This window comes from Brachionichthys hirsutus, unplaced genomic scaffold, assembly GCF_040956055.1.
Source record: "Brachionichthys hirsutus isolate HB-005 unplaced genomic scaffold, CSIRO-AGI_Bhir_v1 contig_560, whole genome shotgun sequence".
Taxonomy (NCBI): Eukaryota; Metazoa; Chordata; class Actinopteri; order Lophiiformes; family Brachionichthyidae; genus Brachionichthys; species Brachionichthys hirsutus.
In genome coordinates this window covers 3,178-27,071 of record NW_027180812.1, presented here as the reverse complement: position 1 = coordinate 27,071, position 23,894 = coordinate 3,178, and the positions used below count along the sequence as shown (strand labels likewise).

Here is a 23,894-nt window from a genome sequence, read left to right as displayed (position 1 = left end):
TGATGCACGTCACCGTCTGAGTAAAAAAAAAAAAGGGTTAATTTTTTAGTAGAATGTTCTTAAAGGGGTTTAACATCACAAACACCAGCGTGACTAAAACAATCTGAACGTTCTTTGGGATGCTGGAAAAAGTCAATGTCGAAGAAAGTGGAAAAAAGTGATCCGGAATCTGCATCAAAATGTGATCAACCTTTCCTCACTGAGATTTACCTCAGAACAAAAGTTCATCAAAACCCAAATATACATGTTTAATTTAGTATAATTACGTATCCTAATACTAACGTTTTCACTGGATGGATTTCAGTTAACTGGTTTGTTATTACATGATGACCTGTAATAACATGGTTCAGGGGTGCGAACTTTGCTTTAACAAAGAAAAAATGAGCTACAGACCATTAATAACTTCTGTGTTCTTATCGATTATCGGAATAGATCAGCTGAGCTCTATAAATGTCCGTGTTCGCTGTAATACTCGGTTGGGTTGTTAGTATTGATCAGAGTCTAATCACTGATCTATAACCTACATTCAGTGAGGAAATCTCTAAGCAGAAATCCATTACAGCTTCCATCTGCCTTTTCGTGACGCAGCACATATACTCTGTATAGTGTGGGCATTTCCATTGGAGAGATTTCCTTTAAATAATGTCAGAAAAGAATCGTGTGTATTACGTACTCGTGAATAGGTTCATCGCGTTAATTGATTTTCGGGTTGAGCGGTGTTGTTCTGTTCTTGAACCACACGAGGGAGACATTGTCTGCTATTGAATTTCGAGACTTGAATCCAGAAGGAGCTGCTGTTTTCTGTGTCCGGTTACCAAACAGTGCTGAACTGTGGATTCGTTTTAAATTCTCCTCGGGATTAAAAACTCCCAGTGGAAATACACATTGACTTAAGAAAAATCCAGAATCATCACACTAGAATGAAATTTTGTTTAAAAAACGTTTATTATGCAGTAATAATTAAATAATGAACTAATAATATTGAAAGCTTTGTCACTTCAATTGTAAACTTGTAAGCATATTGCCATATTTGATGCCAGCTTTGAGCCAGTTGGTTGCAAGGTACAGACCGACACACACACACAATCAAACACACAACCCTGAAATCAGACAACCATTAGAAATCAGAAAGACACAGTCACCTGCACACACATTGAGAAAAAGCACTCTCTCACACACACACACACACACACACACACAAGAAGACAGCGGTGTGTTTTGGCCTCGTCAGACTTTGGGGCCGCCGTGGCTCTTCTATCATTCATTCCCTTAGAAGTATTTTTCATCCTCCCCCCCCCCCCCCCCCCCGCAGTGGAAAACAGAATTCATGACCCGTCTGCTTTTTTTTGCTGACTGCGCAGCCCATCCGCTGCCTTGGTAAACAATTTCTCGGCTATTTCAGGTGACACAAGTGCCATGAAAAGTATGCAATTCAATTTGTCAGAGGTTATTACTCTGCGGCACCGACAGTTACCGTTACGTTTTGATTAGGGGCATTTTCTGTCGAGTTGGCTTGTCAGTCGAACCGTTTTAAAAGCCGAGGAAAAAGTGTTTCCGTTCTCCGCTTCAGAGATCTATTAAGTCTACTCCCTTGTCTGCTTAAATTTGGCCTGGTTGCTGACTCACCTCTTGTGTGGTGAAAGACGGCAGGTGAGACGTGAAGTGAGGAGGAGGTGAGGAGGAGGTGAAGTGAAGGTTTACGACCGAGGGAACTTGTGTGAATGTAATTCTACTGTAATTGCGTGCGTTTACGTCATTTGCACTCATGATGTGTGTGTGTGTGTGTGTGTGTTTTAAATAAGGCCTCTGCACTAGTCGAATAGGTTGACCTTGAAAGATGAGTGGGGGACCTTTTTTCCCCATGCCCTGTATCCCAGGACAAATAAAGAAATTCACTTACACAACGACACTCATGCCCCGAATCTATCAGCCCCCCCCAGATAAGAATATCCACCAAGGACACGCTTTTCTCCCTTCTCAAATAATTTCCCCCATAATTCAAAGCTTCTCTCGGCAGTACCTTACAGCTCATAAGAACTTGAGCTGGGTCAAATAAATTGGGCCGAGCTGAGCTCTCCTGTGGCTGCTCCTCAGAGGCAGACATATTTTCACTCTCCTCTCTGGACCCCGTGACCTTTTCCTTTATTTCACTCTTTCCAGCATCATTCCCTTCAGCAGGGTTACATACTCCAAAATAAAAAATAAAAAAAAGGCTGACAAAGAAAACCACTTCTGGTTAGGTAAGTACAAAAAAAAAAAAAGCAAACCAAACCAGGAGCCATCAAATGGTCAAAAAAGACTCAAAGGGCAGCTACAGATTCATTTTCACAGTAGCCTACATTCACAGTGGAAGCACAGTAGTATATATATATATATATTTAACAGCATCAATTGCTTGTTCATTAAATAGTGCATCTGCATTTGTCGGTGATGACTTCTCATAATGATTGTTATTGTCCTTGGAGGCCAAATGACGCCATGATGTTCACTGACATTTGATAAAAATGGAGACTATTGTTGATCCAAGGACTTTCCTGTTTTGAGGCAACAGCACTACCCACTGTCCTTATTTGATTTTCTTTTTTTTAAATCTGTAAACATCACAGTGAAATGGCCAAAAAATAAATAGATTGAACAGGTATCTCGGTGATAAATGGTCAGATCAGAGAGGATGTGAAATAATAAATGACAGTCTATATATTTAGCATCGTTAGTGAACATAATACGGTTAGTCAGGTATCAAGGCAATTTGGTTTTGGATATAACATTTAAAAAAGTAGAGCAATCGTTCTATTTTTTTAAATGTTATATTCAACTTAATCCCGCTTAGTGTTTCGATCACCGCCTACTATCTGGAAACAGCTGAAAGAAGCTAAGAATTAACGCACGCAATCCACTGGTGGCGTGAATTGAAGCAAATGTGCTTATTTTAGCTGCACAATTTCTCAGTGTGCGTACAGAAACTGAAGGAAACTCTTGTGGGAGAATAACAACAGGCAGTGGCAACCCAGTGAGGTACTGTATATGAGCAGCCAGCCGTTCTTCACATTTTATCATCCCTCAAGAGCTTCATCTTCTCTTCCTCTGTTACTCGTTTGCATGTAATCCTGACTATCGCCTCCGTCTTTGTGCGATCTGTCCTCCTTTCAGGTCTCCAGTGTTGAGAGGTGGCCTTTTTTTTAGGTCAGGTCCCATCTATCTCACACCGATCAAAGCTGACCAGCTTCTATCAGTGTTTATACATCACATAATTTATTGCTCGAGTTTCTTCGTATGTTTATTCTTTATTTTTTCTTTAGTTTTATCAGTTCTTACCTTATCAGTAAAAAACAGATGACCTATGAGCAGGGTCTGTTGCTGCAGGCTTTTTGTAGCTGGCCCGATGCTTCATTGATGGGTTGTCTGAGGAAGACTGGACATGGTGCACTTGCTGTTACATCACAATGCAAATCCAAAGTCCATTTATTAACCTTTAACCTCCATTAATATCATCTAAGCCGTCTTTGAGCCGGTACACCTGGCGTCCATGTAAAATAACGCACAAGACTTATCAGTCAGGAGAATAGAAAGTCTTAAAGCTACTAATAATTACAAAGGTAAAAGTATCAGAAGAAAGGATCGCTTTATTGATCTTTCCTTGTGGGGCCTGGTTCTCTCCAGGCCTTTGTGGTGGAGATGTAAAGGTCAGACAGATTGTGCGGCACACATTCAGAATTAGAACCTCTTCTGGAATATATCTTGCTTTGAATTAATGTAAGTTGGGAATAACTAAAAAGAACTAACTTTCTGTGTCATGGTTGTTGGTACCCTGAGCATTTATGCATGCGATTGTAAAGATCCTATTGATTGCTTTTTTTTTTTTCTTTCCAACAAGCGTTTAGCACTGGAAGAAACGTCGGACCGGAGCTGACAAATGCAGCCTGCTCGACCTCCAGATATGTCAACATTGGTATTATGGTTTCATCACTGGGGCTTTCCACGTCCTCATCTGATTCCCAGTTCCTTTTGCCCGCTGTTGCAGAAGGGTCGAGGCTTACTGGCAGAGGACACGAGAGTTGCTGCTGAGCATAAAGGAGCGCAACGCTGCCCCACGACAGATAAGAGTCCGTCTCCTCCAGCCCTCGCTCGCCACGCTCTCATCCATTGGTGAAAAAGATTGAAAAGGAAGATTTGCTGGAAGATTTCAAAGCAGCAAACAGGATCAACAGCTTTAGAGGGTTTCTGGGTTTTTTTTATTTTATTTTGCTTCTCAGAAGCTTACTTGCTTGCATGTGTGTGTGTGTGCTGTGTGTGTGCTGTGGGATTTTATTCTGCTGTGTACTGGAGTATAAAATATGCCAGAATGCTGTCTTTCATTTTGGTGATGATGTGCAGCAGCAGCCGTACGAAACAAGAACGTAAACCTCATATGAGCCTCACACTGTACGTCTTGCCCTTTTAACATATTTGACTTTTTGACATTCATATACAGTAAAAATATACCCACTCAGTACATTATTACTTAAAAAAAAAGAAAAGCCCATTGCAGTACGTTCCCAGCTACGTGACTTTTATGGCTGCTGCTCAGCCACCAGAATGCAAATGAGACCGAGGGTTTATAGAGAAACGGCAGCCGCACAAAAACCAGCATCCTGCAGGTAAAATGCTTGAAGCTGCCGCTTCCACAGCGGATGGGAGCTGATTCTTCTTTAAACCTCTGGCTCCTCACTCGTTCACCAAAGTTGAAATGAAAAAGCATTTTCTGTGCCATGTCAAAAAAAGAAAAAAAACAAAGAACAAAACGTTGAATGAGCCTCTTAGGCGTTCTGCGCTTGTACTGAATATTTCTTTGCAAGAATCAAATTGCGAGTCACTGCCAGAGGCTGTGAAGAGATCGCAGGAGGAAGATTGGCATCGACAAAGAGATGCAAAGCTGCTGCATTCTGGCTGTTCAAGGGGGCTGCAGCGGTCGCATGTCAAGTTTGTCAAACGTCAAAAATCCAAGCTCGGAGAAAGTCACTCACAAAACTGGAGGCAGGATCGAAATGGCAAAACATTTTGCTCTCTGGGCTAAGTTCATTACAGACACTCAACTGTCTGTAATGAACAGTCTGTCAGTTCATCACAGACAGGATATGCCCTGCATAGAAATGTACAGCCACATTTTATAATGGCGAAAAAAAAGGTTTCTCAGTTTTGCTGTCAAATAATTTTTCTCTTGACTAACTCAAGCTAAACCGTAAAAATAAAAATTGCGCTGAATTTATTCTGCTGGCTTGGCTGCACTGGCACATCGCAGTAAAACTTCATCTGAGAGTCACCGATCTTGCTTCTTGTGTTTTGGCCTCTGTGCGCTGACCTTCGAGCTTCATGCACATCCATTGATGCTCCTCTGGCTTCCTCTGATGGCGCTCGCTGCAGGATACCGCCGATGTCCTGGCGGGCCCAAGGTGATGGGTAGATCCGTGTTGAAATATGGAGAACATGCTTGTGTGTATGTGTGCAATCTTGTGCTGTAATGGGAACCTGCACCCTCTCATATAGACAGCTAATTACGAACTGAAGCATCAAACCATGACGGTATCATATCCAGAAGGATTACAGCCAATTCCTGCTTTCCTCCTTCATCCTGCCTTCACCCTGTCTTTACGCCCGTCTGTGGATTATTCTGTTGTCCTGCTCGACCTTGTATTATTCTAAACAGTTGGGAGATGATGGTTCATTTAAACACCTTGGATGGTTTTGTAGAAGGAGGGGGGGAGTTTGTTGGCTCGCTGTGGGAGCTGATTTGTCTCCTACACAGGCAATTAATATGCTTAATAACAAGTCGGCTCATATCATAATCGAAACCGCAGGGGGGGGGGGGTATCTTAATAGAATTCCAACGGTTTTAATTTCATACTTAAAGCCTAATTATCAGGGAAGATGAGTTGCAGGCAATTGAATCCCTGAACCTTTTGGATGTGCTGTGCAGATGAGTGTGTGTGTGTGTGTGTGTGGGGGGGGGCAATATATCATGCTGATGTGTGTTGCCATCTTAGCATCGTGGTAATGACAAATTAGAACTTAGAGACTGTATGAGCGTGAAGATCAAGTCATGATCTGAGTTAGAAATAGAGCTATATGTAGTCTTCTATGGGGGGGGGGGGGGGGGGGGGGCTCTGAATAGCGCAGCTCACACAAAAGAACCAGGCTTAATCGCAAGGTATGATGGTGATCGTATTTGGAGCAAAGCTGTTTCCTGTATGTTTATCCATTACACTGGGGCGGGAGCTTATCCCATCTGATGTTTCCCAGCATGCACCCTGGTTGCCAGTTCATCATTTCAGGGCTAACACAGCCACATTGAAGTCCCTACGTATATTGCAGGAAGGCTACATATTATTTCTTTAAAATAGAACTTAATGTGTAGATGATAATTTATGATGTGTACAGCAATAGTCAGTCATCTTCTGCTTTTTATTTTTTTTTTCCTATAGTGTGTCATTAAAGTTGAGGAAAGTTTGGGTTTCCTTAAATACTTTCCCAGCACCACAGGTTTTACTGAACTGGCCTCCCTTTGGCTGAAAGGTGTGAAGGGAATTTAACCAGACACCACCACGGAAGAACGTTCTTAATAATTCATCTGAGTAACAGCCACGGCTGCTGAGGTTACATCACCGCCTGACCTCAGCGCCGCAGGAAACACTGCTGGTGGCTGAGCAAGTCTGTTAAATATGCAGCGTTTCACGCGCCCAAGGCCACATCAGACCTCATCAAACCAGCTGTCTAGATCCAGGTGTTGAGTCGAGGCCTCGCCCTCTGCTTCACCCACAGCTTATGCGTGAATGTATTTTTACTCAGGCATGTGTCGGTGTGTGTTATCCGTGGGCACGTGAGGTGCATGCGTGCCTTTTCTAAAGGCCAAACCATGACAAATGTGCCTCGACATTCAAAAAGGACCCGGAAAACCTTAACAGGAGGAGGAGGTTGAGCCTCCCAGACAATCAGATGACCCAAAACGACAGGAAAGAGGTAAGTTTCTTGATATGTGTTAAAATAAAGTAGAAAAACCTGCAGGGCTTGGATTGATGGTGCACTTTGTTGTCCGTGTAAGCAAGTCTCTCCACAAACATTTGTAAAGTGTGCAGATTTGTTTGTGAATGCCCTCCGAGCAGAGACGAGAGGTGAGAGATAAAACATTGTGCTTGAAATTACCAATGTGTGGCTTGATTTTTCACTGTGCAGCTGTGGGCTCGGTGGACTGCATGCAAAACGGGATTTAGATATCAGGCGGACAGCTAAACACGCACAGCTTTGGCTCAGGTGTTCAGCTTTACGAAGATAAACAGAACATATACTGACGTACGAGCAGTAACGGAGTTTCAGACTCATCTGCAGAAAGCTGAATTGTGATGAGGCTAATGTCGACTCCACATATTTAAAGATTTCCTTTCATATACCGGTATATATTTTTAGCAATGTGTTAATACTTCTGTTGCATTCTGGTCAAACGTGCCTGATTAACAGGATTTATCTCTGGATTGGTCGTTTATTTTCACAGTTTGCCATGAGGTTCAATGAGCTTTGTTCACACGTGGCACATTATACATTTTGAGAATTCATTAATTCGTTCGTCTTCAGCCCCTTATGGGTGAGAGGCGGGCTACACCTAGGACGAGTCGCCAGCTAAATCAATCAGAGCCAGGGGTAACGATGTAAGGAAAGTTCGGTGACTGCAGCGGCAGCCTCGTCTCTCTTTTTTCCTTAATTGCTTTTAAGGTTGCGTCCGTGATGTCTAATCTCTCCTTTCAATCTGAAGGCGCACGCACACACACACACACATCCTATCACTTCCCTTAGAGGACTTTATTTGATCAAGCAGCTTTGCCTCATGGGAACGTAGTGTTTTTGTTTACTGTTTACATGGACATATGCAGACATATAAATGCATTGCATTCACACAGCCACTCAAACACGCACATATCGCTCTCGATCAAAGGGAACCCTGAAAAGAAGCTCAGAGACAGGGCTTCTCCCCTCACGTTTACCCGTCTATTTCACCTTAAAAGAAAAGCAGCTTAATAGAGGCACTATAAAGGGAAGTCATTTGCAACAATCGTTGAAATATCGATGTGGGATGGATTTTTTTATAAATGCCCTGAAGGTAGAAAGCAGATGAAGATGGGGAGCATTTCAACAGTCCTGACATTTCTTTACAGAGCTTTAACGGCATGAAGGGCCTCTGATCTCCAGCTGCCGCCAGGCTTTGAAAGACCAAAAGCATTTATAATTACTGGCGTGGAAAACCAAGTCCTAAATCCTCTTTTGGTTTCAGACGGTATTGAGAACATTTATGCTTTCTAGACACTGTTCAGCTCAGAAAGGCAGGAGAGACCATGGTTTGACATATCAAATGGGCTGTTTGATGTTCCCGTGTCTCCAAGCTATAGCAGCGTGAGATCTGAGCTTTGGCTGTGACAGAGCACCTGTTGTGGGCGAGGAGCCCTTGAGATGAAAGCCAAATTATGATTTTTTTTTTCAGTAGAAACAGACAAAAAGGAGAAGGTCTGCTCCTGTGTACACTATAATTTGATCTATTATTATCAGTGTGTCCCAAACCATGACAGCAAATTTGCCAAAAGATAGGACTAGTTCCAAAACTATACACATAATTTAGATTTGAAAAACTCAAATGTGTAGAATTGTATTTTTCACTTATTCATAAGGCACAGACATCCATATCATTTACTGAAATCACAGATTCAAATTAATTTCATAACTGGAAGCGATCAAGGAAGTAACTTTCCCCCAACAGAGAGAGTCGCAGCAGGTTAATTAAAATAAAACATTTGGACATGGACAACAAAAATGGGTAAGCGATATGGTGCTGCCACCAATAAATATCATGCAGATACTGTCATTCCTGTTGCTGAGTGACATGTGAAACAAACAAATAAATAAAATGATGACTACCAGAAAAAGGAACACACAAAGGAACTCATCAATCAATAGTCACCTATCGTGCATAACGGGAACAGAGAGCGTCTAAGGTTGGGATGGCGGGAGAGATTGCTTTCCGTAGTGGGTCGGGGGAGCGTTGGGGAGAACGAGGGGCGTTAGGGGCTGCAGTGCTACAGACCTAAGCAGGTGTGACAGTTCTAAAAGCTTTCATCGGGAAAAAGGTTTCTCTGGCCTTGTAGCGATGCTAAACTGAGCGTGACCCTCAGACTGAACCGAGCCACCTCGCTCACTCACTTTGATGCAGAAACTGCCCAAGAATAGGAATACCCTCAATGCACTGACTAAAGGATCAAAGTATACAAAGCGCCACTTTTCACATTTCATTGTTACATAAGCCCAGCCTTTTACAGTTTGTAAAAAGGAGCTGCTAAGAATTTCATTACTTTGACTTTATTGCAGCTTCGGAGTCCTGTGCTGTTGGTAATGCTGTTATGCAGGCGCCTCTACCCAAAATAGGATGAAGCTACATCGAATACTTGCTATCTTTTTTAAATAAAATAAATGGCCTTATGCAAAGATGTGGAATAGTTTTGACACATTTCAGTTTAATTGTATTGTTTACCTCTTTCCATCTGCCCCTGTTTACCCCCAGACTGCCACTCAGTATGTTAGGGGACAGGCAAAGTCCACTCAACCAGACGGTAAAAGCACAAGCTATCGGATTGGAACTCCTCCACCTGCCAAGAGAAGTAAGTCTTCCTTTTATGAGCCAATTGAAATTCAACTCACATGCTAGCCATTCTGTCAATGACAAGAGGAGTCAAGACAACCTTGCAACCCCCCGCCCATCCCGACACTAATAACGCTGTAACAGTCAGAGATAGATCAAACCGAATGCTAATAGTTAGAGCGGGTCTTCGGCCTCCCATAAGTATTTATTGCAGACAATTTTTGCCTTAATTTGTTTGGAGCAGATACATTTCTGGGTACGGCTGCATTCAGTCGTAATAGTTTTCAGTCTGTCTGCTGACCGACAAATGATCTGGATTTTCTTTTGCTGTTTGTTTTCAGAGCATCTGCCTGCGGATAATACATACTTAAAGAGCCATTGCACGTGGAACGATCTGCTCTTGCTGTGCGTACATTGAACCAGTTCTAACCTTTGACCCCTGACATCTCAGTCACTTGTGGGGGAAAATGTTCATTATCACAATCTGAACTGTCAGAATCAATGCTTAGTGAGTGTCATAGAAGTTGTGTCTGCTCAACAACCTCTATCCTTTGCACGAGTTTTGAATCGACAGATAATAAAAGGAACGTGGAGAATGAGACTGAAACCTGGCTTGTACTTTCTGTCATCGTCAATGTCGCCACTGAGGGGCAGGAGAGAGCCTGGAATGAAAGTGCAGGTACCCTGGGCTGAAATTAAACTCACAAATTACATGCTGAAGGTGCGTAATCTATCACTATACTACTCACATCAATTAATGTACACTTAATAAAATCGTTTAGTCAGTAGTTACAATTCAAATACATATTAGATTTTGGAATATGTCTGCAGATATATTATATTTGACAGACTTCAAATATTATGATAATTTTGTATTAAGTTCATGTTGAGAAACGTTTACCTCGCAGTAATTAGTTCAACGCTTCAGAGTCGTCTGGTGTTTCTTATCGCAACACAAAGCAGGGCAGAGCCCGGCCCGGTACTGAAACCTGATCGCAGCGCTCGTCCACTCAGCGACCAGTAGGCGGCTCTCGTCCACTCAGCGACCAGTAGGCGGCTCTCGTCCACTCAGCGACCAGTAGGCGGCTCTCGTCCACTCAGCGACCAGTAGGCGGCGCTCGTCCACTCAGCGACCAGTAGGCGGCTCTCGTCCACTCAGCGACCAGTAGGCGGTGCTCGTCCACTCAGCGACCAGTAGGCGGTGCTCGTCCACTCAGCGACCAGTAGGCGGTGCTCGTCCACTCAGCGACCAGTAGGCGGTGTCACTCGGAGAACTTGCGACCATCTGAGCTCACTTCCGCCGGCTCGAGTCGGACAGCTGCTCCTCTGTCTCCCCCTTCCCTATTTGTGCTTCCCTCCCGTTTCCAACCAGCCACTGCTGCTGCGCGGAAGGAGGCGAGCACAGCGGGGAGCGGCCGCGGCGCACCGGAGCGGAACTTGTCCGTCTTAGAACCGAGCGGGAGCCTCATGCTAAGCGCCGTCAGCGCGGAGGATACACGGCGGTCCGTAGTTGCGTAACTGGAATACTTTTTATACAGTTGTTGGGCTTTTTTTTTTTTTTCATCATTTTTTTTTTACCCCACCACTCCATTAAAGCCAAGATGGAGAACGACGACAAATACCTCCCCGAGCTCCTGGCGGAGAAGGACAGCCTAGACACGTCGTTCACGCACGCCATGAAACTTTTAAACGCAGGTAAAGTTGGTTATTGTTGCATTTATTTTATGGATGTATGCTTTGTGTTTAGAATGACCCCCCCCGTCATGTATTTACCGACCACGCGGCGCCTTGTCGCGTAACGTTCGAACGCGTCTAAGTTAATGGCGCGGAGGTCGTAAACCGCCTGAAGCGGAGGTGACGCGGAACGTTTCCCCGCTTCCTCTCCCGAGCTGCTCCGCGTCGAATGCGTTTCCTCCGGTAACGCGCAGGCTCCGGTTCGCGTCTAGTTTTTTTCTGGATAAATTGTTGTTTGTTTTGCTTATTTCAAAGCCGGCAGGCGGTCAGTAACCTTCCGCCGGTCTGCCCTCGCCTGCCCCGTGACGGTGGTCGGGACGAGACGCAAAAGGGAAAGTTGCCCGCGGCGTTTAACCGGATAAAACGGTCAGCGTGCTGGATGCTATCTATTTGAATTAAGACGAAGGCACCATGTGTGGAAGTCAGGTGCCAAGGGGGGGTCTGGATCTTATCCCAGGTGGGGGTCTGGATCTTATCCCAGGTGGGGGGGGGTCTGGATCTTATCCCTGGTGGGGGGGGTCTGGATCTTATCCCAGGTGGGGGGGGGGTCTGGATCTTATCCCAGGTGGGGGGGGGGTCTGGATCTTATCCCAGGTGAGGGGGGTCTGGATCTTATCCCAGGTGGGGGGTCTGGATCTTATCCCAGGTGGGGGGGGGGTCTGGATCTTATCCCAGGTGGGGGGTCTGGGTCTTATCCCAGGTGGGGGGGGTCTGGATCTTATCCCTGGTGGGGGGGGGTCTGGATCTTATCCCTGGTGGGGGGGTCTGGATCTTATCCCAGGTGGGGGGTCTGGATCTTATCCCAGGTGGGGGGGGGGGGGGGGGGTCTGGATCTTATCCCAGGTGGGGGGGGGGGTCTGGGTCTTATCCCAGGGGGGGGTCTGGATCTTATCCCAGGGGGGGGTCTGCACCTTGGAGAAGCAGCCAGTCAGACAAAATGGACACACAAAGAGCTTCGCTATGATGGGATGCTCTCACCATTTCGTGCCATTCAGGAACTAAGAGCTGAGGGTTAATTGTGGTTGTAATTGAGGAGTTCTCTTTCGTATTACAGCGCGTGCAGAATAGAGACCGTTTCTGAAATGGAAATTGAGAACGATCCACAAAGACGAAGTGTCACTTTGAGCCGTTGGGCATTTTAGAGTCCCTCAGTCTGTGATCTGCGGGTCAAACTGTGGAGTTTCTGACATGTTTTAGGATCTGGGCCGGGTATAAGGAGACAAAGGTCGGCGATGATGCTATTGAGAGTGATGGGAGCCAGAGACAAGGTGTTGAGCCACATGGGAGAGACGATAGAAGGTCCAGGGAAGAAATGGTTGCTGCTTCTCAGTAATGCCGCAGTGAAAAGCATGTTAAAAAGGGTTCAGGATTAAGCAGCAGATTCATGATATGGCTTGGTTGTTGTTGTTGTTGTTGTTGTTTTGAAATAGTCGATCAACAGTTCTCAGAATCTAAAATGAGTTATTTACGTGTCTTATAACTTGAAATGAAAGACTGTTTCCAGTGACAAAAACAAAAACTATAAAAGAAACGATCCCATACAGGAGAGAAGCTGCACACAAAACATTTAAAGTTTTGATTAAAAAAATGATCTTTTCGGTTATGTAATAATAACAAATCGCTTCATGAAATGCATTACCGGTACATGTATCCTTCTTTTTTTAAACCATTTTATCATATTAAAAAATGAATGTCTCCTCTAATGTCAGTGAAACCAATATTGGAAAAGTGCGATAGTATATCTGTCTATTAATTTTAACCGGTACACTCGGCGTGTTTATGACCTGCACACTTGAAAATCGATGCTTATTTGATGCATATAGATACGTGCACATAAATCCTCCCCTCCCATAACTGATGTCTATTTTGCCTGAAATGTTACCTCTCCCCCTCTAGAAATTGATAGAATCCAGAAAGATGAGACAAAGAAGGAGGCAGAAACATACCTGGACCTTTTCACAACAAAGAACATCAAACTTAAGGAACGCGTGCTCATACCTGTCAAACAATACCCGAAGGTGAGACTTCTTTGCCCTTGATTTCTTTTCTTTTCTTCCTCTTTGTCCCGCTTGAATTAAACTGAAACAGAATTTAATTACAAAATGCCACTGAGTTATTTTGTACTCTCAAATTACTCTTCTCAGCCTTGATTGTTTGGATCCAGATTATCATTACAGCAGACACTGACAGGATTTAAAATATAATAGATCTGGATCTCTTTTTTTTTTTTTTTTTTTTTTGCAGACAGATTTGCATAAAATAAATTAATGTATGCATTTATCATGTAATTGTTTTGCTTTATTTGTTTTGACGTCAAAGCAGCTATTTTGGGGCAGAATGTCCTTTAAAAGTCAAAACAACACATTGCGTTTCAAGTTACGTTTGATTTGCATGTAGATGAATTTATTTCCATCAATTTACGTGGGAAAACTTGCAAAGCTTGTGTAAACTTTATGCATCATTGTCTCTGTTTGGAGTCACCGCTTTCTTTGAGATGTTCATCCCATAGAAGAACAAGGATAACATCTGTAGATACTCCCTCGACTAGAATATCGGATCGATATGATGTAGGTGGGCGATCAGGAAGGCAAGACGGCCTCCAGGGAGCAGACATAAAGATACTTTACCCATGTTTTAAGATTACAAAAGCTACTTTTACAACTCAAATAGGACTTTCTTTTTCCTAATGGTTTTTGGTAGTAAAAGCTAACTAGTACGCATCATATACCGATGGTTAGTACTTTGTTTGAAGATTGAGGAGGCAGAGATTGGACTGCTTAGACATTTCATGTGAATAGTTCATGGTGGTTCTCACAGGACCCCGGGGCTCCTAATCACTCGTCTCTTGTAAATCAGTGATAACAGAATACTTGCAACGCAACCCCCGACATTACAGCTGCTGCACTCTAGAATGAAAACTGCCTTTTTGACTCTGAAATTATTTTGCGCCTCTTTGTTTTGCTCTTAGTTCAATTTCGTGGGGAAGATTTTGGGACCTCAGGGCAATACAATCAAACGTTTGCAAGAAGAAACCGGAGCCAAGATTTCTGTACTGGGCAAAGGGTCCATGAGAGACAAAACCAAGGTAATGCATAAAAACACACATGTGGGTTACACACCTGTGAGAAGGTTACCTGAAGCCACGGCACATCTGCCCTGTGTTTGAGAAGGATGGCAGGCGGAGAGCCCAGATGGTCTCACCTCGTAGGATGAACGTACATCCATGCGCCTCACATCCGTTCAGGGAAACCTAAAATGATTCTGATAAACCCGTTTGATGTTATACTCCTCTATATAAAGGAAAGCAGCGTTGCACCTTTGTCTCATGCACTGTAGACGAGGAGGAAATACCATCATGCACTGCAAGATGACTTTCCTTGCAGAGTTGGCAGCGTGCTCTCTTTGACTCGTGAACACTCCTGTGACGTTGTTCCAGGAGGAGGGGCTGAGGAAAGGTGGCGAGCCCAAGTACGCGCACCTGTCCATGGAGCTGCATGTGTTCGTCGAGGTGTTTGCCCCCGTGCCGGAGGCCTACCTGCGCATGGCGCACGCAATGGAGGAGGTCAAGAAGTTCCTGTTCCCGGTGAGTCAGACTGTCTGTTGGCTTTTCTGTGTGGACCTGTCTCAACACATCTTTTGATGACTCTTTGTTTCACCTCATTGATTTGTTGGAGGTGTATTCAAATTATTTAGTCTCTAAATTGACAATTGAGACAAGTAACAGCTACGAAAGTAACGTCTTTAACAGCAAATATTAGATTTGAGTTATTTTCCGTTGGGCAGTAAATACCATTTTTTTTTTTTCCTTTTCTTTACGTTTCTTGTTTTATCTCAGTTGATAGTGAAAATGCTCGTCTCTCTCCTCGTGGAACTTTTTTTGTCGTTGATTTATCTGAGCAACCCGCCTAATTGAATCTATGTGGGGAAACGCGAGGAGAGGGAAAGCAATGAGGGGCGCACGGTTCCAAAAATACAAAATTAATGTGGCAGTAAATGTTGATATTATGTGAGGAAGCTGCAACGAAAGGAATGTATGTATGTATGATGTCACATTGTGCAGCCCTGCTGTCCATTGAGTCTCACTTTATGTTAAGGACGTGGGTGGGTGTGCGTTTTATCTGTTCCTCTTTAGGGCTTGGATTCTGAAGGCTTGTATCGCTCTACCGATGTAAATACAAAGCAGAGCCTTTCTCTTGCTTGACGGATTTACAGATCCCCAACACGGTCTCCTTTAGAAAATGTTTTCTGCAGACTGTAATACTTAAAGTATTGCAAGATGGTGAAGATGTTTCAGCTCCCTGGACTGTTGAATGTAGCTGCAGTCATGTTTATCCTCCTCCTCATTAGAGCGCCGTCACAGATCTGAGGACTGAACTCAGGAGAAAGGAACTATGCTGCTCAGACTAGCGGCTCCATCAGTTCATCCGAGCTCGCTTTTGTGGCTAGAATAAGATGGCCGTTGATGCGTTCACACAGGACTTGTCGAGGAGCGATTTACATTTTGTGCGTGGTGGAGACTGGCACAGGAAGGCAGGGAGGGTGGGATGGATGGTTTCCAATCTCCCACATCCAGGACCACCATTCTCCTTAACGCCGAGTCGTTGGCACGGAGATTGCTTGGGAGGGACGGCTCTGTAGCAGTTGTTGCGCTCTTTTATTCATTACTTGTTCTTTCACACCGGCTCCTTTCTGTTGCATCCTTTCCCCTCCTCTTTGTTTTTCATCTGTGCACCATCCGAGCACCTTTCCTCTTGTTTCTCACCACCTGGGTTTCTTTTCTTGCGTGTGTGTGTGTGTGTGTGTAGGATATGATGGACGATATCTGCCAAGAGCAGTTCATGGAGATGGGCTATCTGAACGGGGGCCAGGAGCACGGCGCCAGAGGCCGAGGGGGCATGCCAGTCAGGGGCCGCGGCGTCCCTCCTGCTGGAGTTCACAGGTGTGGAGATGCATGTATACACAGATTGCTTTTGTGTAACAGCTGCTGGAGCACGACCTGAAGTACAGAGACATTGTTGTTCGTTTACTACTCTATCGGTGTATCTGAAAGTCACGAGCAAACCAGAAGACTAGTATTAACGCCGTTTCTTTGTTGCTCATGTTTCTGAACTTCCTGACAGAATGTACTTTTGTCTGGCGTTGGATGAGACGATCATTATCGCATCGTACCGTAGATAATGTAGCCGGTGCCAGAGGGTGTTAGTTTGGCTTAATGTCACGATTCAAATCAAGGAGAAACATCTATGCTAAGTGTAAAATACACACGTCGGCTATATCTTGAGTTCGCGTTTGTCTTTTAAGCAAAAGCAAGATGGAACGATGTTCTTACCTTTGGAGAGAGCTGCTCGCTGTTTCCATCTGTTTCCAGGCTTTGTGCTAATCCGAGCCAAACGGTTGCAGGAACTGACTTCATGTTTAATGGTATTGATTCCTCCAACATTAAGAAAGTGATTAAGCATCCCCCCCCCCGAATATCGACCGATTCCTTCACGTAAAGGAATACAGTGTTAATGCTGTTCCTCTCTCCAGGGGGAGGGGGATGCCTCCTCGCGGCGCTGCCCCGAGGGGAGGTGTGACTCGAGGTGGACCAGCCAGAGGAGGTGCGGTGAGAGGCGCCCCAACAGGCCGAGGAGGACCCCCTTCAGCACCCGCAAGGGGAGCCGTAGCGCCCCGTGCCAGGCCACCGGCCGGCGGCCCCCCCCAGAGGATGGGACCTCCGCCCGCTCACCAGCACACCCCTGCTGCAGCTGCTGAGGGCTACGAGGAATATGTGAGTATCACCAGCGTGGCGGTTTAGAGTGTCCCAAGCACAGGTTGGTTCAGATGTTGTTGTTTTGTTTTACTGAGTGATCTCTGTAAACTGGATTTACGTCCCATGAGGGAAAAGGGTCACTCTTCAAACTAAGAATCTGAAAAGTGAAATTTCACACATTGTACTGTAGGACTGTAAAGGCGTGCATCTGTCGGCTGAATGAAGGCCATGGTCGTGCCTGTTTGCCCGTATTCAGGGGTTTCGACATGAATGGGGGCGCCTGTGTCCTTGGACATGTTGTCGCTGACGATGTAGACACAACCAACAGACACATAATTAGCTGTTTGTCTTTGCCGAGACTTGAGGCTGTGGGTTCTGACGCAGCTAAATGTGACCTCCAACAGGTTAATGCTCTGTTTCTAAGTGACTTGGGATGCTCGGGAGACGAGGGAGCGCGTCTTCTTTCATGCAAACGTAGCACTTGGACACCTTGACATTCATGATTCATGAACAGGTCTCTTTAAAAAAAGAAGAAAAAAAATCTCACTAGGGTTTTTTTTGCGTTTCTCCAGGGCTACGACGAGAGCTACACGGACGCGTCCTACGAGGCATACGACAGCTATTACAACCAGCCGCAGGCGTGAGTGAATCACATGTCTCTTTGGTTTCTACCTGCATGTCGCAGGGTACGCACACCGTGATGTACACACACGTTACCACGTCGATGGTTTCGCTTCAGCAGATCCGATAGCAGCAGCGACGCTTTATCACAACTAATGATATTCCATGTTTGAAAGGTTGGAATGTTGGAATAATGCGTTTCATACAAGAGAGCCGATCCTTGATATTATTTTTCAAAGCTAATTATCACCCTCAAGATGTTACACTCGGCAGACACTTGATGTTTTCAGAGATTGAGACGTGTGACCTCTCCTTGTTCTGACCATCAGGGAGCCGGAATACTACGACTATGGACATGGAGAAATCACAGAATCATACGAGTCTTACGGTAAGGAGAACGTCAGGCGACCTCATTTAGGTGCTGAATATAAAAAGCGGTTGTATAAATTTGACTAAATGTAAAATACATTACGAAGAAAATGCATTCTAAAATACTAGATGTACAGATTAATTACCATCACTACCTAGCAACGCGACCAGTTACCATATTGGGTGATAATCCGCTGTTGGATCCATGGAGTAAGATGTTTTTTTGAAACCCAACCATTCACTGCCAACCCTGACATTGAAATCTGCCTCTCTCCAACGGCCAATAACTCCGGGACAAAAAATGGTGGCGACACACTTTATTTTTCTGATGAAAGAAGACACTTGAATGTTTCATTTTGTATGTTTAGCATGTGCAGAGAGATTTTATATTATTCCACTACACTTTTTGTGTACCTTTTTCTGTGTCCTCCCCCAGGCCAGGACGACTGGAACGGGACCCAGCGGACGACTCCAGGAAAGGCCCCGCCTTCAAGAGGTGCCAATACGTCTTACCGGGAGCACCCCTACCGACAGTACTGAAGCAGACCCTTAATGTGTCACCCCCCGACTCGCGCCTGTCGACCACGGCAGCGCTCGCTTTAAGCAGCCTGACAAAAGTAATTGTCCGTTTTGTCTTTGGTTTGGTCTTTTTTACACGCTGGACTTTATACGTGAGAAAAATTGGGAACTGAGAATCGGACCTGGTTTTTTGAGATTCGATCCCGATCTCCCTCTCCCGGCCCTACTTTGTGGCACCGGCAAGCAACCAGCCACCAACCCTTCCAACCAAAGCGGCTTTTAGATGGGTTAGTGAGGAGAAGCTGGTGTCGTTTTAGTTTTTTTCTTATTTTTCATTTGGAGTTTTGTTTATTTCCTGTATTTTATTTCTCTCTGACTCTGACTTTTCACTCTTCTCTGGCTTTTTGCATTGTTGATCATACTTTTTTTTAGTAGCCTTCTAGTAGAATTAGTGGCTCATATTATCTGCTTGTCAAAAGAATCCATTTTAATTGTTTTTCTTAAATACAAAGAATCTGTCGCGGGTCAGTTGCAGATTCCCATTTAGGCTACATTTCAAAATTCTGTTAATATAACCAAATAAAAAAATCACTTTATAAACTTTCAATTATGTAATATAGAAACAAAACAAAAGAAACAATCTTAAATTAAGTGAAGGTTAAATAATCAATGTTAATGGAATCAGTACAATTCATTCTTGATGGTTTGTTTTTAAATAGTTCTAATGGTTAGGCAGCAATATTTGTCATTGTACTTCGAGTTTTGAAATATAGCCCTAATAGACACTGTTGAGATGGACTGTCCTCAATATCCTCAATTTGTTTTACATGTTAAAAACACAAAAAAAGTTTATTTAATGAACTCGGCTGAGAGATGGCCTCTTTGTTAAGCTGAAAACAGTTCAGGTCTTCCTTTTGCGATCTGATTCTCTATAAACTGCATGCACAAAGAAGGATTGGGACAGAAATCTCCACATGGGTCTTCTATTTCTATAGAGAAGGGATCCTGCAGCTCAATCCGAACTCTTGTATATATTTTAAAACATCCTAACTGTACTTATTCTGCCACTAGTATCTGTACCCTCTCCATAAAATGCATTATGCTACTACATGTGTAAGCTTGCCTAAATAGGTTACTAAATCTGTCCAAAAGATGTTTTGCAGCAGTTTGTCAATAAAGCTTAGTTTGTTTTTTATGAAACTTAACTTGCATTATGTGTTTCCTGTCCTAGTAAAATTCTGAAATTGCTTTTTTCTTTTTAAAAACAACCTTCAGCAGTCAGATGTAGGTGTTTTCCTTTTTTTTTTTTTCCTCATTCAAAACCACATTTTAAATCTAAATGAATGTATTGACGTCTGAAGACTTTAACCCTACTAAATGATGTCTTGATTGATTATCAAAAGAGCACAACTTATTCTCTCTCTCTCTTTCTATACTTTTTAAAAAGGACCCAGAGGTAAGACCTCTAAAATAACCTGGATAGCTTCCTAATGTGTATAGAGTTCTAAAGCATTGAATGCCTGGGTATGTATAAGACTTTTTCAATCCTCTTACCTGTGGTCGTAACCGTTAATGAGAATTTGCTTTCATAGCATCTGAAAAATAACTGAATTCAAACCACCATTCAGGTCTAGGTTTCATTGTCATGAAAGATGCTGGCGCGATGGCTACTTTAGTAGCGTAATGGCAGTGCAATGGAGAGGATGCTTATAACCTAGAGAACTCCACGGTAAAGGTAACCTAACCCTAAATGTTTAATTTCCTAGTGTGTTTATCCATTGACATAAACTTGCTGGTAAATGCGTAGTTTCTTAAAATACCGTTACAGTCATTGCAACATAAAAGAATCGACTCAAAAGTAAGAAGGAAAAAAAAAGTGACTTCCAATATCATCCAGGAGTGCATTTTATGTACCAAAATAACTGTTCTGTGTACTAACAAAATAGGATAGTGTAAATGCAACTCGCTAAAAATGAACAAAGCCAAATCTATGCCAATATCTTCTGTACAGTTGAGCTGCTGTTACCTTTTATTTGCTGTGTACAGGTTGTTTACTGTAATATGTAAAAACTACAAAGTTATCCAAAAACAAGCAAAGCTCGAGTTGCATGAGCAGATCTTCTGTGTAGACGTTGCATGATGTTTGTTTCGAGTCCCCCCCCCCCCCCCCAGTGTTTTTAGACGGTGCATTGATTTGCGTTTCGTCCTTCCTCCAGGTACAGCTATCGGTCACTGAGTTCCCCTGGAGACTGAGGGTCTGCTGAAGTGAGACGGCACGCACCTCGGGTCAGTTTCCATCATGCACCTGTGTTTTACGTGCTATGCCACATTTATGGAAAGCTACACGCGTTCCCTTGTCGTTATCCATACTGCAAGACTTGGAAGATTGATTCTTAGACCTTTGCAGCAGCCATTGATGTCATGTCGGGTTGCGTGAAATGTGTCGCCCATCAAAGAAATGAAATCCAGTTCCTTTGTCTGTTTGAATCTATTTTTCTTAAACCATATCAAATTGCTTTTTATCTTATGCGCAGCCCAATCTGGAATCTTTCCATGGTGCATTCATGGCCAATCAGACTCTTGAGATTTATCAGTCTGTTTCCAGACTCTCACCTTTTTTGTGAGGATTTTAAGGAATTTCATGTTTAAACATTTGTCAAGGCGTTTTGATGTCGCTTCATATTTTCTGTACAGTCATGACGGAACATATTTGAATGTCATCCAACAATATCTTAAAGCTTTTATTCTTTTATAGCTTCTGAAATCACTGAGAGGTTTTAGTTGAGGATGTCTTTAACTTTACCTCATTTTACCCAAAGACGGTTACACAGCAAACTTTGCTGCAGATGGCGGTGGGTGTAGCGTTATGCAGCAGCATGTTCATGCTATTCAGAGCGTTTCAAAGCTTGGCTGATTTTGATGATTGCCCAGCTCCTGTAAGTCGACTGGTTTCGACAGTGTCTGTGAACTGGTGTGTGGCGGCGCCGGCCCATCAGCAGGTTCTGAGCGGGGGACGTGTCGCCGGTGTCTGTATAGCCTCAGAGAAAGAGACTAATGAGGATATGTAGCTCCAGGCTGTCCGACAGCAGAACGAAGACTGCTGCTTCCTGAAATGGAACCGTCAGGGTGTCGCAGGGTCATCACGTGGCATTTCTACCCGTGCCTTGAAGGAAAGGAAAAGTTGAGCGGTGACTGAGAAAGTAATGCTTGGTTGTCAGACTTCGGGAAGCAGGGCTGCGACTTTTTTGTGGGGGCGTGCTTCAATAGCATGTGTCCCCGTTAGCATGTGCACAACAGGGACTACTTCGTTTTTAGCTTTTAAAAAGCTAATAAGAAACCTTATTTCAAATAATCACGCTCAGAACGCGAATGACAAAACTGCTGTAAAACGTCCGTCCTTTCAGCCGCTGCGCCACCTCTGCTGTAAAACAGTCAAACGCAAAATGCATCTGGATTCAGCGGTCTCACCAGTAACTGTGTCTCGCTGAGCAAATCGTTGCTTAACTTCTTCTGTAGAGCTGTGCTGCTTGGCAGGAAAATGAACTAGAGACGACGTCAGAGCGGGCCGAACGCTGCCTCTCGTCTGTCAATAAGTTACCGAAGCAGAGGAGGATTTGCAGCTGGAAGGGGCGTAGGGTCGTGTTTACACGCGGCCTCGTATCGATTCCTCTGCTTTCCCTTTGTCTCCTGCAGCGAGGCCGTGCGCGGGAGCAGCTCGGCATGAAGGAGGCGGTCGGACTGTGGTCCTGTGGGGCACGCTGCTGAAAGGAGACCCAGTTCTGCCTCTGGCAGGGAAAAGGGTTGCGGTGGCTCGAGGCCAGGTGACCCCCCCCCCCCCCTCCCAGAAGCCAGCTGTTGTAGCGCAGGGGACAGGAGCCGGCTCAGACTGCAGCTGGTCAGCGAAGACGTCCGCTCACGGGGACTCCATAATAACCAGAGACTGACAGGAAGTACATTTCACGAGGACTGTATCGAATTACCGCGCAGAAATCATCGGTTATATTCTACTCGAGCTAAAAGCCTTCGCTGACTGCGTGCTGCCGCACCAGACGTTCTCCGACCACCCTGTTCCCAACAAATGTAATTATTCCGGTCTAATTTCCATCAAATGGATTCTGCTGTTGTCGAAGGCCGTGAAATTGTTTCAAATTTCTATTAACCCTTTAATTAGAAAAAGAGGCCAGCTGTGCTGTGTTAAGTGAAATGGTGTGAAATCTGCATTTCATGACTTTGATTCTCCAACGGTCCGCCCCTTTGCTGTTCACTATCCACGCCTGATTACTGCTTGAAATTAGACTCGGGTGCTGAGAGATTTAAAGATGCCTCGAAACCACCGATTACCATCTATGGCTGAGTTTACCCAGCGCACGAGCATGCGGCCACATCTTAGTGATGCTCGATGTAGCCTTGAGCAAATCGAATGCTAATGCTATTTCTTATATGCATTACACTCTCCCTGAAAATGTGCAACACTTTCATAAGCAAATCTGTCCCGTTCTCAGTGGTTCGGCATGCAAGCCTGATAATTCAGCGCAATCGGCCCGGGAGGAGAGCTGCATGTGAGAACGGGACAGAGGGTGAAGACCTCGCTAACTCTCCTCCATCTATCCATCTATCCATCAATCGGTCATGTCTCTGTTGATTCGATTCCCCTCTATGCTATTTTCTGCTGTTATCGCTGATGATATTACGCCTGCCTGTGGTGCCGAGTTGCATTTAGAGGTCAAAACTGCACTTTCCCGTATTAAAAACACATTTCTCTGTCTCGACTCACTGGTCAGAGGTAGCATTAGCCAAGTCAGAGGCTCCATTTAGTTTATTGGAAAAAGCTATAGCAGCTTAGAGGATAGAATATTCGATATTAGGATAGAAGCCATCGTTGGAGAGGAAATGTCAAAGGGCCGTATCCAAAACAATCATTTTTCAGTCTTTATGTGCGATTACGTCTGAAATAATGATTTCTGTGTCTCCTACAATCTAATGAAGGATAAGCGACGGTGTGGAAACCATCTCTGTCTGAAGAGACTAACTGTGAGCGTGGAAAAGAAAGTAAATTGTCACTGTTCAATAATCAATAAAAACACACTTGAATATGATTGAGCCTGGCGTTCTTGAGCTGCAGTGGCCTCTGCTGCATCCTGGTGTGGCGCTTTCACACTGGGAGAATAGGAGTAGGGCGAGGGACGGGGCCAGGCTGGCTTGTCTTTCTGAGGTGGGGGGGGCAGTCATCAATAGGATACGTCGAAA

General features: G+C 44.3%; 1 protein-coding gene and 1 long non-coding RNA gene across 3 annotated transcripts; both read left to right on the top strand.

The window, feature by feature from the left end:
- The first annotated feature begins 6,881 nt into the window (after positions 1 to 6,881).
- LOC137916755 (uncharacterized) lies at positions 6,882 to 10,239 on the top strand. Its single transcript, XR_011106531.1, has 3 exons — positions 6,882 to 6,993; positions 9,575 to 9,671; positions 9,994 to 10,239. It is a non-coding gene; the product is annotated as an uncharacterized lncRNA (long non-coding RNA).
- An 809-nt stretch (positions 10,240 to 11,048) lies between these two features.
- Positions 11,049 to 22,430, top strand: LOC137916754 (KH domain-containing, RNA-binding, signal transduction-associated protein 1-like). Of its 2 annotated transcripts, XM_068759722.1 has the most exons (11): positions 11,049 to 11,347; positions 13,283 to 13,404; positions 14,355 to 14,471; positions 14,823 to 14,969; positions 16,192 to 16,325; positions 16,916 to 17,156; positions 17,711 to 17,778; positions 18,089 to 18,147; positions 18,565 to 18,624; positions 20,864 to 20,933; positions 22,341 to 22,430. In XM_068759722.1, exons 1-10 carry the CDS (start codon positions 11,254 to 11,256, stop codon positions 20,881 to 20,883), a joined length of 1,062 nt encoding a protein of 353 aa, XP_068615823.1. In that variant the 5' UTR covers positions 11,049 to 11,253; the 3' UTR covers positions 20,884 to 20,933; positions 22,341 to 22,430. The 2 variants fall into 2 exon arrangements, with proteins under 2 accessions (XP_068615823.1, XP_068615822.1); XM_068759721.1 differs by lacking the exons at positions 20,864 to 20,933; positions 22,341 to 22,430 and having other exon boundaries at positions 18,565 to 19,847.
- The last annotated feature ends 1,464 nt before the right edge of the window (positions 22,431 to 23,894 follow it).

Excerpts from the sequence above, each read along its gene's own strand:
- LOC137916754 (XM_068759721.1), top strand. The coding sequence starts at position 11,254 with ATGGAGAACGACGACAAATACCTCCCCGAGCTCCTGGCGGAGAAGGAC. Across the intron at positions 13,405-14,354 it reads CTGTCAAACAATACCCGAAG|TTCAATTTCGTGGGGAAGAT; the intron begins GTGAGACTTCTT and ends TTTTGCTCTTAG. Across the intron at positions 16,326-16,915 it reads CCTCCTGCTGGAGTTCACAG|GGGGAGGGGGATGCCTCCTC; the intron begins GTGTGGAGATGC and ends TCCTCTCTCCAG.